This window comes from Triturus cristatus, chromosome 9, assembly GCF_964204655.1.
Source record: "Triturus cristatus chromosome 9, aTriCri1.1, whole genome shotgun sequence".
NCBI lineage: Eukaryota > Metazoa > Chordata > Amphibia > Caudata > Salamandridae > Triturus > Triturus cristatus.
Window position 1 is genome coordinate 107,366,095 of NC_140592.1, and position 14,630 is coordinate 107,380,724.

General features: G+C 44.5%; 1 protein-coding gene across 5 annotated transcripts in view; it reads right to left on the reverse strand.

The window, feature by feature from the left end:
- The window catches only part of ITPR1 (inositol 1,4,5-trisphosphate receptor type 1), a 1,957,366-nt gene that overhangs the window by 832,612 nt on the left and 1,110,124 nt on the right, over positions 1-14,630 (reverse strand). For all 5 annotated transcript variants that reach the window (XM_085624511.1, XM_085624509.1, XM_085624508.1 and 2 more), the window contains one exon: positions 1,171-1,319. In XM_085624511.1, the coding sequence (XP_085480637.1) occupies positions 1,171-1,319 (149 nt within the window). The remainder of the gene's footprint in view (positions 1-1,170; positions 1,320-14,630) is intronic.

Below are 14,630 nucleotides of genomic sequence, written 5' to 3' on the forward strand. Positions count from 1 at the left end.
TCATGGGCAAGAATGAATCCGAATAACTGGCAATAGCTCCCTAACACTACCAATACCCTAATTGTTCTAATTCTACTTAGACCCTAGTACCTATAAACCCAACCTATATCTTTGTACCAATAAACCCTACCTATACTTTACTACTAAATCCTACCTATGCCCTCATACTACTAAACCCTGCTTATATCCCATAACCTCTGAACCCGACCTGCACCCTAGTACCACTGAAGCCGACTTCTACCTTAGTGCCTCTACTACCCCCCCCCCCCACCTTCCTTTTCATTAAGGCTGCACATGTTTCCCATTACCTGTTTTCATGTGCAGTTGTATCCCTGTTACAAATTTTCTGATGCAAAGACGTTGATAGAAAGACATTTTTAGGAAATTGGCTTTCTTTACTTTGGAAATTCATCAAAATGGAGTTTCACTAGGCTGAGGTCATCGGGCTGGTGTTTTTCCACCAAGGGAGAGCACTTGCACTACTCTGAAGAAATCTAAATCCATCTATAATGGCAGGACGATTTTACAACCAATTATCTAAACACAGTTTCAAGATCAACCATAGGCTAAAGCCATGGCAACTTATTCAGCTCTAGTATTAAAGAGTAAATTACTCAGTCTCTCAAAAAGCACGGACCACGCCCCCGTAAACATGATAAAATATGGAAGCGCTGGGCGGACTACAGGGGACTGGACTTAAAGCCCATATTGGAGGAATAGTTGGGTGGGTGGTGGACCATCTCCCTCTAGCTTTAAAGAGGCATGGCACACTGGAGTACCAGGCACAGCCGGGTCTGGGGGGTATGGGTCATGGACGGAACAGAATAGTAGTCGTGCATAGATCTGCTGCTTTGACTGGATGGACAGTGTGATGGGTGGGGGAGTGGGGTGGGGGGTGGGGGGTGGTGTTATGTTTTTTTAAGGGCGGGGACTGCTTTGGTTCTGCATGTCTCTTTTGTAGTCTGTATACGATACTTCATGAGAAAAATGTCAAAGCTGGTATGTTGTCTTTTGATATGGTTGAAGTCTCTGGGTCACAGAGCTTCCCTGGATGTGTCTTTGACGAATAAAATTTGTTTACAAAAAAAAAAAGCACGGACCACCTTAAACTTTACAAGTCAAGGAAAACAAGAATATGAATGATAATTGCTGTCTCAAAACTTTACTCACTTGCATATGAACCCTCCACTTTCACATTTTCTCCTAGAATCAGTGTGCTCGGGAAAGAGAAGCTCAGGCCGGTGTAGGACATCCACCAACACAGACAACTCTGCCTGGACTAAGGGGCGCAACCGGTCCTCCAAGGCAGACACGATATCCTACAACAAAAAAAGGAAAGATGCAAGTGGGCTAAATAGGACATAACCAACGGCAAAAAATAGAGCTCAGGAGTGTAAATAGTTTAAAGAAAGGAGACTATGTACAAGCACACTGACATCAGGATATCAAGGACAATCCCATTATTAAACTAAAACCTCACTCAAACACACAACATAATAAACTTTAAGCACCCCAAACTGCTTATGATACAGCCACTCAAACTTTTTGACCCCAGAAAAGAAGCAAACAAGTGTGTGTTTGTAAACGTATGTTTGATTTGGAGCATCAACTTCCTAACTTCAACAATTATAATCTTAAAACACAGCAGTTAAAGATCAATCAAAATCATACTTTATCAAAAGAGGCTCAATCACCAAAACGTTCTGCTTGTGGTTCAATCAGTAACTTCATCTAAATGGCTATTATTTCAACACACCAGCAAGCATGTCAGCTGAAATTATCACGAATAAGCAAATACCCCTTCAAAGCAAAAAGCAATCTCCTGCTTGTGAGAAGTTGGCCTGGTATATGCTGACCGCTAGTTAAAGTGGGCACCTTGTACCAGTCCAAACAACCCTTATTGATGATCAGGTTAAAGACAACCTTTATTAAAAGCTATCCTAGTGGTAGCTATGGAGAGCAGCCTTCAGGATATGTCTCGAAGGAATGTAAAGCAGCTTGTTTTACCAAATCAGAACCTCCTGAATGACCAAATGAAAGTAGAACCACACAAGAGATATAATATATGTACTTATTACTAAACACTCTCTACTAACCTCTTTGTGAGATTACAGCACAAAGCACACAATATTAAATCACTAGAACAGTAAATAGCACAATACACAGTGGGCTCCAGGGGGAGACCAAACCATACTCTAAGTGGTATAACAACCACGACTCAACTAGACAGTGCCTAGAGCACGTAGAATCGTGGGGACCCCAAGGAACCACCCAAAGTAGTGACACAGGGGACGCACGGAGGACAAGTGCAGTGTGTGAACACAGGCGCGAGCTTCGTACAACTCTATGGGAAAGTCGCGGTTGGATTTTTAAAGATTTTAAGGACACTTCCGAGAAGACTCTAAGCAATCCCTTTCAACCATAGAAGGTTCCAAGGCCAGCACCCTTGAGAGTACCGAGGTACCCGTGTTACCTATCCCAGAGGAGCCGGGTGCACAGGGGTAAAGTGATGTCGGAAACCTTAGTCGTTTTCAATGGCGTGATGCGTAGAAGTGCTGCTGCCAGGAGGATGAAGTGTACGGTGGAATCCAAGCCTGGATCAGAGGTGAGAAGAACATGAACGCAGAGGGGACAGAGTCTGGGTCACTTCAGGGTGTCGAGGAGCACGATAGAGGAATGCCCATGTCGGGTGCTTCAGGTTAGATGACACGATGCTGGACTCTGCAGCCACTGTGACCAGGAGACGTCTGCGATGACCAAAGTCCAGAGGTGAGCTGTCCCGCGAAGGCTATCGAGTGCTTGGGGGGGGGGGGTGTCGAACACCAAGCCTTGGCAACTGCAACCCACTCGGGCAGAGAAAATCAGCTTTGGTGAGGACCAGCAAGGTGCTGGGGACTCTCCAAGCTATGGAGAGTCAGGGCACGTCTGGAGCAACCAGGAATGCCCACGGAAAGTAAAAGTTACCTTCACAGGGACCCACAGGCCAACGGACCAGGGATCGCGAAGGGACCTCGAGCTGAATCACAAAATACCAGCCCACGGAATACTAGTTAAGTAGGCCGGAAATCTTCCATGGAAATACTGCTCGGGGTCAGGACTACAAGTAGCCCAAAGTACAGCCTCAGGGATTGCCGAAAAGCATATGCTGCTGCAAAAGTACACGGTGCACAGGGGTTCGGGTTGCACGGTACCCACAAGGGATACTGATCTCAGAATTGCTGAGAGCAGATCAACCTCTGAGACCTCAGGAACCCACTTCCTGTGTTGCAGAAATCTTCGGAGTTCTCAGGAGCTCGGGAGATGCAAACCAGTCAGATGCGTTAAAGGTGCCTGCCTTGCAGGGGAGTAACTCCTTTACTCCAAGGGAGATTCTTTAGTCATCCAGCGTAGTGCAGATCGTCGAAGTACTTGGTTTCTGTAGCAGAGTTTAGTCCAGGTAAAATCTAAAGTCCTGTAGTCAGGGGTTCCTACTTTAAAACCAAGGAAGGGGTGTGACAAACTCTGGGGAACCACCTGGGGGAGGGTCAGGACAGAGGGGTGGCTACACCCATGTCCTTTGTCCAGTTTAGCGCCAGAGCAGGAGCGAATGGCTCCTGCAACCGGTTTGAGCTGGACTACGCACAGGGACACCAAATGCGTCCCCAGTGCAGACTTTCTGGCACTCAGTGCACCCACCCAGCCCCAATACACTAAATCATGAATGGGAGGTGGTCACACCTTCCTGGGACTGGAAACCTACTGCCAGGCCTTCCCCTGCTCGAGCTTGGCTCAGCAGCAGAAGGGTAGACTTGTGTATGTGGCTGGCAGCATCCATTTTGTGATGCCCAGGTTGAGAAAGCTAGTACCGGGTAGCCCGGTGACAAACAGTAGTGGTTCTAGAAGCTATGAATCATACCTCTCACACTAGTTACTGGTTTGGAGGTTTAATTCCAAGGTGTTTGACACCAAACACATGTTTCTAAGCAGCCGTTTTAAAGTTAGCATTTACCACGAGGTTATAATGCACTTATATGGTTGACTGCATCACAAAACCCCGAAAAATAGGTTCCGAAGACTGCAGAGGGGGCTCTGCTCATGCAGGTGCACCCCCTCACATAAAACCCATCACCCTGCCTTCAGGATTGATAAGGCCTGCCATAGGGGTGACTGATAGGTTTATATGAGAAGTGATTTAGAATAGATATAGTGGACCTAGGTGCATGCACCACCTTACACAGGCTGCAGTAGCAGACCCGTGGTGTCAGTTTGAATGGTCTCCCAGGGTTGGGAAAACACATGCTGCAGCCCCTGAGAGGCCTCTGGGGTACCTAGGCCCTGGGTACATAGTATACCGTATACTAGAGACTTATAAGGGTACCCCAGAATCCAACCTGGAGTGTACCTAAAGTACATGCTATCAATTTAGAGGAGAAAGCAGCTAGACTGGGGTCCTGAACAGCAGGATCCCAGTCAATCTAAGTTGAAATCAGTGATACATCAGCAAAAAGTGGGAGTAACTATAAGAAGCTGATCCTACTCTCCTTTCCTTCATTTTATTGCATTTTGTAAATAACTTTTCAAGTATAAAAACAAAATAAATAAAATAAATTGAAGCATGCATGAATTTACCATTTTCACAGAGGAACTGAAGATATATTAAACCATCACATTATTCTGGGTCATGGTAGCGGTAGGACATCTCCATATGCAATAATTCCATGCAAAGTATCAAAATCAAATTCACTGCTTTAGAAAGTTTCCTCGTCAACCACCATCATCACCACAAATGAAGTATTGCCATATTCAGAAGTGTAGTTTTAAGGTAACATGTTAACAGGTGACTAAACCTTTAAGATCCTGGCGCAACCACTGGCTACTGAGAAGTATTTTGTGTGAGTAATGTTTATCATTGGCATAGCAAGGCTCTACTACCATTTCACTCTAAGCAGATAACCAAGTAACCCTCTCTGGGCACTCCAGTCTCTAGACTGAGGTTGTGACATGATGTGGTAAAGGCGGTAAGTAACACAAGGTCAGTAAAACTTCAACTTCAATATCCAGTCAGTCGTTTAATTTTAACAACAAAAGTGACTTAAACGATAGGTAACTAGTACAGTTAAAACTAGGGTTGAGCTGTTTGTTTTTAATAAACGTTTCTAGTTATGACAACGGCGCGAACTTCGAGGCTGTGAAAATGCTGGGCACATAGAAGCTCTCACCCCCAGAAAGTTTGGTTAATGACCTGCACAATCTTAGATGTAGGCGCATACATGTTTAAGTACTTCTGAGACACCATAGTGCTAGCCCGCTCATTCAAGTCATTTTTCACAATTAGTATTCATTCCAATCTAGGGCATGAATGGTCGAACGGAGTGCATCACTATTCTAAGCAGGCAACAAGCTGGTCAGTATTAAAATCACTTTATAACTGTTTATCTGGTCTTTCAGACCACGGAAATGCTGTAAACTCACCCTACATGTATAGGTTCAGGTACTTCAGCATATCAAGTTGAACACAACATTTTTGACCGTGTAGGAATGCCATGCAGCAAGCACAAGTGGCTCTTTATTTTAATTCCTGACATATGGTTACACTGTTGGACTCGAAAAACACTACTACTCAATAAAGAAACATTCCCTAGACTTGGTCACAACCCTTGCACATACACAAAAAATCTAGGTTACACCAACTCATACAAATGAACAAGCTAATTCCAATAGAACTTTACAAGGTTAAATGCTAGCACCACAAGCACAGATTATAAACAGTTTACAATCAAAGGTTTACCTAAAAATGAGTTTAGGGTACCACACATTAGTGTTGATAACAATTTGGGCCCATTGTAACAATGATGAAGATCCATGTTTGCCAAAAAACGCCAAGCTCAGAAAGGCATCATGCCAGGCAAATTGCAACTGGGGAAAACATCACAATGACGAACATATGTAGACTTCAGATAAAACAAATTAAAAAAACAAATGAGCATTTCAAATTCTCATTATCAGAAATAGATATTTTTAACACCCCTCCCTCCCCCCAGCCCAACACGGAATGGCTTATACAGAAAGAAATTTATAAATAGTTTTAGTTTCTAAGTTATATGGACAAACAGCCAAGTATGTTCTGGTGGAGGGCAATGTTTTCACCTCCATTATGCTTAACATTTGCAGACAAGTATCCACATTCCCATTTGAGGTTCACTTTTGTACATAGGACAAAGCAAATTAAACCAGGCCTTTCATGATATGTTGGTATTTCACACATCTCTGCCCAAACCAGCATGGACATGCAAGATCTGTATACCAATTGAGTCAATTTTAAGGAAATAAGTAGTAACAATGTTAAATGTTACTCCCTGCTGAACCGTGCAACAGCAAGCCAAACTGGTACAGATGCAATAATTCAGACAGACTGCTGCCCAAACAAAACAAGTGATTCTGAGGGCCTTCCATAGGAACAGATGGTCCCAAACTATTTACCTAAAAGAACCAGAAGCACCATCCTCTACAAATGTTAAAGCCATGATCATCAATGGACTGAAAGAAAAGGATAATCAAGTTACTTCTTGAACCAGTTACTTAACTTCGGGAACGCTGTTCCGGTGGATATTTTGACTGCATATATATATGCCTTCTTAAAACGTTACTTTAAAGATTATCGAAAAAGAATAAGATGCTTTTGCTGTGTATGCAAGGCATTACAAAATAGAATTGTTTTAGGTTTCATTATTAGCATCTAAATTTGAATTTAAAATTAAAAAAAAATGTACAACTGGAAAAGCATTTGTACATTGAAAGTCTGGTATCCAATTCACTATTTTGAATTTACGGTGTTTAAGCCACGTAGAGCATGAAACAAAAAACATACACTACCACACAGCAAATACAGAAAGACCAACATGAGACAATGAGATCACTTAAGAAGAAAACAGGCATTGGCAAAGCTCTCACCTTTATGAACCATCAGCTTAATTTTTTTTTTGTGCATAATTAAGGAAAAGAACCATGACACATCCGCCTGCTTCATTTGGTTAGCGTGCTCAACATGCATACGTCACACACACATCCACCTACCAAATAATGCGGGTGCTTTTTAAAAATTTACCGATCAAAATTTGATTGATAAATAAGTAGTAGGTAGAGGGAAAGTTTATTCTTTTTTGGCGAAAGTATCAATAAAATGTGTGAAGCCATACAAGGTGGGGCAGCAGCGGCACGGATGAAGGCTGCAATATAGAGGGCAGAGGTAAGCAAGACAGGTTAGAGGAGGAACAAGTTAATTATCTTCGGTAACTTCTTATCTGGTGGAGTCTATCTTACCACAGATTTCTTACCTCGGAATTATCCCTGGGTGTCAGACTGGATCCATAAGTTTTTTGTGAGCAGTACCCATGCTCGCCAGTAGGTGACATAGTTCAGCTTTTCGTTGCGGCATCGTCCGTGCTGGAAGAAGCGTGCACAGTGCCTATTTAGGCGCTACCCCATCACGCTGACTTCAGATTTTATTTGGCTTAAATGAGAGGCCTATTGGCTTTGCTAGTGCTGGTTTCCTTCTTACTTAATCCCATTGTAGCATGTTCTTATTTCGGTCTATGCGGTCAGGTAATTTATATTTTCTGTTTCATGCTCTACATGGCTTAAACACTGAAAAGCTGCGAAAAGAAACACACCAAGAGCCCAGAGCTACAGAGAGCACTGACCACTGATGTGTGTACCTATAAATCTGGTAAAAGTAGGAAAGATGGGTCGGTAGGGAATCTGCAGCTAGTCTCTCTACCAGATAAGACGTTACCAAAGGTAAGAAACTTTTTCATAGGATAGATACTTCTAGCTGCAAATTCCTTACCTTAGCATAGGTACCCAAACCATACATCCCCAAAGGTGGGTCTGTGAACTTGATTTAGACTAGGAGATCTGACAGAACAGGCAAAGTACCCCTCCTGACAGCCCGGACTGTCAAGGAAGTAGTTTTTTGGTGGATGTACACAATGACGCCCATGTTGCTAGGACAGTGGTCATAGCACCTGCCCTAATCCAATGAGCACGCAAACCCTTTGGTGGTTGCTTCTTGGCCGATGCATAGCACATCTTGGTGCAGAGTACAATCCATCGGGAAATGATTAATTTCTGCACAGCCTTCCCTTTTTTGGCTCCGAAATCTTCCATGAAGAGTTGATCGCCAAGCAGGAACAGTTTTGTGCGGTCAAGGTAGAACGATAATGTGTCCAACCGGTGGAGTCTCTCCTCTTCCGTAGATGGATGAGGCTGTTGTGTAGTTTTCACTAATTAGTAGGAGCTGCGCATTTGTGGACGACAAACTTAGGGTGGTGCCAGACTGATTCCATGCACCTTCGTTGGATAGGTTGTCCCTTGGACCAGCTAGCTCAGAGTGCCACCGTTAGCCCCACCTAACCTGGATAGGGAGCAAACTGTTCTGGCAATCACTGAACAGGACAACTCTGTTCCCTCAGGAACTGCGGGAATTGACTTGCAACCTTTCACTCAGTCACTCGTGAGCTCTTTTGCTCCGAGAAATACACAAAGAATACACATAGGAGAGTTTTCAATATTTATTGAATTATAGTGGTTCTTGCATAGAAAATAGGAGCTGCAATGATTAATAGAAGCAGACAAAGGTTATAATGTGTCAAAATAGTGAATAAAATGAAGAGGTCCACCATCTTGTTGAGACCGCATATAAATGCATACATATAAAGTGTAACAATCTAGCGTACTCCTACGATGCGAACCCTAAACTGTGTGTCTAGGGTGCAAATGTATGATCTGCCAAGAAACCCCCTTCTGGATGATCGAACTCCTTTTCCTGGTGGGTAAGAGTGTAGAACCCCACTGTGGTCTCAAACTGGACACCTCTCACGGAGACGTCAGTCAGCTGCTAGACAAAAGCTTCAGCATGCAGGGGCCCCTCGAAGTCAGCAGAAGGGTCTCCTCGGCTTACTCTCGGCAACAAAAGGATATATATATCACCCAGTCCTCCGCAAACATCCAAAGGATGACGACGCCGTGTCCAGGCTCGAAAAGTTTATTATATAATCAGCCGATTTGTACGCGTTTCGCCTGCGCAGCAGGCTTGATCACCAACAATTCATTTAAACTCAGACTCCTTATTTACATAATTTCTTGCACTCGTGACAAGTCACATGACATGACTACAACACTAGTGCATTGGAAGACAGACTCGTAGTCCAACGGGAAAGAAAACTCTTGGCTCGTTAATACACACTTGATCATACAAATCGTAATGATTATAAATGAAACCAACGTAAAGGCACATCTCATGTCGTACCTCCTCAAAGAAATAACTATGGGCAAGTGCCCTGATCATTCCTGATTGATGCAACTAATAATGGCAGGTGTAATCATAACGTTGACAACACGTGTATTATGCAGTTCCGTATGCCTTTACGTTGGTTTCATTTATAATCATTACGATTTGTATGATCAAGTGTGTATTAACGAGCCAAGAGTTTTCTTTCCCGTTGCACTAGTGTTGTAGTCATGTCATGTGACTTGTCACGAGTACAAGAAATTATGTAAATAAGGAGTCTGAGTTTAAATGAATTGTTGGTGATCAAGCCTGCTGCGCAGGCGAAACGCGTACAAATCGGCTGATTATATAATAAACTTGTCGAGCCTGGACACGGCGTCGTCATCCTTTGGATGTTTGCGGAGGACTGGGTGATGTAAAGCGGACTTTGCTGGGGTAGTTCGCGGTAGACTACGCACCCTCTGTTCTGGCGTCCGGCGGCAGTTACTCTAGTGAGGAGGAGCATGTGTATATATATATATTCACTGAAAAAACCATAGGTTTCACACATGTTATAGTTAGCGGAAATTTTACTGATAAAAAACCAATGAAATTCCCCCGTTATAGTTAGTGCAGGCAACTATAACTCACGCGACCGCAATCCTCTGCTGATGCTAATACTGTATTTAGACACTTATTTGCCCATGTCTTCTTCCATACATTTTTAGCTATACATATATTACAAATATTTTTTTTTCATAAAGACACATGTCATCAGCAGAAGATTGCGGTCGCGTGAGTTATAGTTGCCTGCACTAACTATAACGGGGGAATTTCATAGGTTTTTTATCAGTAAAATTTCCGCTAACTATAACATGTGTGAAACCTATGGTTTTTTCAGTGAATTTGCAAGGTTTTTTAAATGCTAATTCCTAACTATAACGTGTGTGAAACCTATGGTTTTTTCAGTGAATTTGTACGTTTTTTTAAATGCTAAGTTACTTTACGCCATTCGTGGCGTGCGCGCCCACTTAACGCAGTTCGTTCCGTGCGCGCACGGTGCGCTTCGCGCACCGTGCGCGCACAGTGAGCACGCGGTGCGCTTCGCGCACCGCGCGCCCACTTTACGCAGTTAGTGCCGTGCACGCACGGTAGGCACGCGGTGCGCTACGCGCACCGCGTGCCCACGTTACGCTACATGGGCCATGTACGCACGATGCGCTTCGCGCACCGTGCGCACATGGAGGACATATGATGCACTTCGTTTTGAAAGGTAATATTGTAATTTTTCGTATATTTTATAAGCCATGCACAAATGGTGCCCTTCGGGCACCATTTGCACACGGGGTGGAGAGAGTGTGCATAATTTTTTTTTTTATTATTTTTTTTTTAATATTTTAGTTTATCTCATGTGTAATAAGCCATGCAAAATTGGTGCCCTTCGGTCACCAATTGCACACGGGGTGGAGAGAGTGTGGATAATTTTTTTTTTAAAAAAATTTTTTACCGTACGCGTACGGTAAGCGTAATCGGCGAAATTACCGAAAAAATAAAAATTCCGTTTTTGGCCTTGGGGGAGCATTTTTGGGACTCCCTCAACATGGCTATGTGTGTGGGAGCTGTAGGTAGGCAATCTTCTGCTGATGACATATGTGTCTTTATGAAAAAAAAATATTTGTAATATATGTATAGCTAAAAATGTATGGAAGAAGACATGGGCAAATAAGTGTCTAAATACAGTATTAGCATCAGCAGAGGATTGCGGTCGCGTGAGTTATAGTTGCCTGCACTAACTATAACGGGGGAATTTCATTGGTTTTTTATCAGTAAAATTTCCGCTAACTATAACATGTGTGAAACCTATGGTTTTTTCAGTGAATATATATATATATATATATATATATATATATATATATATATATATATATATATATATATATAATGGCATCCTTGCCGCAGGCCGAGATTGTGATCAGGCTACCATTGTTTGTGTTCTACAGATATCTGTGTGACTATATGGATGTTGTAGGAAGGTGGATATCTGACTATGGTTACCCCCAACCTTTTGCCTAGTGTCTAGCTGGTTTTTCGACTTAGTTGGCCTGAGATCCTGCCATTCAGGGTCTCAGGCTGTCTGCACTCTCTTTAAAATGGACTCCATGTACCCTAGGTACATAACCAACTGGTAAGGATCACCTTATTGGACCCTGTACAGTGTACCCTAGGTACCCAGGGCATAGGTGTACCCTAGGCCTCCCAGGGGCTGCAGCATGTATTATGCCACCCTTGGTCTGGCCTTCCAATCAGACACAACTGGCTGATCACTCAGCTGGGGCAAGGTCGTGTAATCACCCCTTGCTTAGATATAGTATGCCTATATCTACCCTTATATATAGACACATGTGTACCTATCAGTCACTCCTATGGCAGGCCTTAACAATCCTGGAGGCAGAGTACTTGGTAACATGTGAGATGGTGCTCTAGCATGAGCTGAGCCTGTCTGCAGCTTTCGGAACCTTGTCCTTATAGCTGTTCTATGATATAGCCTACCATATACTGTTAAAGTGCCTTATAATCTTAGACGGTTATGGTAACTATGGTTTGGCTTTATCGAAACATGTCGTGTAAGGTGTCTAACACTTTGGAATAATACCCCCATACCATTTCTGGACATGAGGATATTATTCCCCCCTTCTAGAGGGAAAGACATGTTAAAATCATACTTCAACTGTTAGCCTCTGACCAAAGCCTCAGCATCACAAAATGGATGCTGCTGCCACGACACAAGTCTGACCTCCTGCAGCTGGGAGTGATCCCAGCCAGGGAGGCCTGGACAATAGGTTTCCTGCTTGGGGAGGTGCTAGCACCTCCCCAGACAGCCTTTAGTGTATTGGGGCAGGGTGGGCTGAAAGGAATGAGACATGCCTGGGGCACACAAGGTGTTCCTTGCATAGTCCAGTTCAAACCGGCGCTGGGGCACTCCAGCCCCAGCTCTGGCGCGAAACTGGACAAAGGGAAGTGGGTGTAACCACCCCCTCCCAGGTCCCACCCATAAGGCGTGACCTAGCAGGTATCCCAGCCCCCCAGATTAGTATAAGAGTGGGAGTTGGGCCTCAAGACTTTAGATTATCCTGAACCTGCAAACTTGAACAGAAACTCTGGACCTTCGACATTCGACGAAAGAAGAAGACTGAAGAATCTCCCTTGTAGCCAAGGAGTGGCTACCCTGTGCAAACAGGCACCATCAAGAGACTACCCTTTGCTTTGCCCACGTTCTACGAGGAACCGACTGCAGAGCCCGACCAGAGCCTCGACTTACAGACTTCTCCGACCCTGATCCACATCTACAGCAGAGCTGAGATCCGTGGAGGCGACGAGCGACGTGGGACCGGCTACCTGGAAAAAGTGGCTAGTAACTTAAAGCGCAGCTTCTGAGGTACCCTCGAAGTTGTGCACCGGGGATTGAGAAGCCCCAACCCCAAGCACCATCTGCACCGAAGATCAGCCCCCCACACTCCACGAGTCCTGCGTGGGGCCCTTCAGCATTTTCCTGCTTGCCGCGTCTGTCCGGTTGCTTGCCCGCTGGCTAGTGGCCTTGGTGACGACGCACCCTAAAATCTTCTGCGCTGGTTTGGCTCCTCCAGACTGGCTCCCGCTTCTCTGCAAAGAAGAAGCACCCCAGACCTTCCTGGTCTGCACCAGAAGCAAGTCCTTCGTTCTTCGTGGGTTCCGCTTGCCAAGGCTTGGTGAGTCCTAGTCCAACTTCGACGCCGCCGACAGCAAGAGCCTTCGTGGGACAGCTCGCCTCCTGGTCCTGGTCGTCCACGACGCTTCCTGGTCCTCCTGGCTGCAGCGACAAGCTTCACCTTCACCTGCAATCTTCACGACATCGCCTGGTTCCTTCCTGGTTCCACGTGGTCACTGGCTAGTGACCTTGACTCTGTCCCTTCTGCTTGCAGGTTTCTTCTCTTCTTGATCCCGGCCTTGGGATCCACCGGACACTCTTCACTGACTGCCTGTCAGCATCTTTCTTCAGGCATCCATAGGAGTCGACGACGAAAACCGACGCATCTTCACCCCTATGCACCCGCAGCCTGTGGGCTAGGTAACTTGGGTACTCCGGTGCTCATCAGGATAGTGACTATCCTAGTGTCTAGTTTTCAAGTCTCAACTTCCTAGCTACTCCGGAAGTGTCCTAAATCTACCGTTTTCTAAACTGTACTATTGCTATTGACTTTTACGCATTACGCGTGAGTGTTTCTACTCTGCACACGAATCCCGTGGGCCTCCCACTTCCTAACTAACGCTAGTGTAGTGTAGCCCCAGCGATTCCCTAGGCCTAGGCCTATTCTATTTCCGTGACAGTGGTTCTTATACCACTTACTTAGTATATGGTTTGCGTGGCCCCTAGGGCCTAACTGTATTACTTACCTGTGTGACTTAATGTATGCATAAATAAGACTGTGTTGTACTTACCTCTAATCTCATAAAGAGTGCTGAGGGTTTGACTAGAATAAATACACTTTATTTTATATATATATCTGTTGTGGTGTCCTTTCATTTGGTATTCAAGGGATTATATATGGTATCACAGCTGGCTTCACATGCCATTGAGAGTTTAGCCTAAGACTGCTCTTGTCCATGCTACCACTAGGATAGCTGGTCTATAAGGTTGACTTTACAACCAATCACCATAAGGGTATTTGGACTGACATAAGGTGTACACTAGAACTAGTGACATCATACATCAGGCCAACTTCTCACAGATGTAATAAACACTTTTGTATCACAAATGTGAGGGCCTTGTACCTAATGCCAAGGCAGTGTGATAGTGTTCTCACAAAGCGTTGTGTGTCAGCAAGGTCGGTGCTTCCAAGAAACTAGTCCAAGCGGCACAACTGCAAATGTGTGTGAAAAGTCGATGTGGAAAAGTGAAGGCAACTTTAGGAAAGGATGGTGTTCATGTAACAATGGCACTAATTCCTACCGGGCCTAACTCGGGCACATTACAAGGTGGAGTGCAAAAAGTAGGCAAAGTGATGGACTGGACTATGTGAAACAGGGTGACTACCTTCAGCAAGAAGTTTGTCATAGAAGAAAGATGTATGGGGCCTGAGATGATAGCACCTGAAGTACACTGACCCTCCAGGCAGATGTAATTGCCACCAGAAAGGCTGTCTTGATGGTGAGGAGCCTACGAGGGCAGGTATGAAGTGGCTCAAAGGAAGCACACTTCAGAAAGTTAAGGGAAAAGTTAAGGTCCCATTGAGGCATAACGAAGGGAGCTGGAGGAAGAGTGTTGCAAACCTTTAAGGAATCTATTTATAGTAGGGGGACTTGAAGAGGGATGGCTGATCGGCCAGCTTAAGGAAGGCAGAGATGG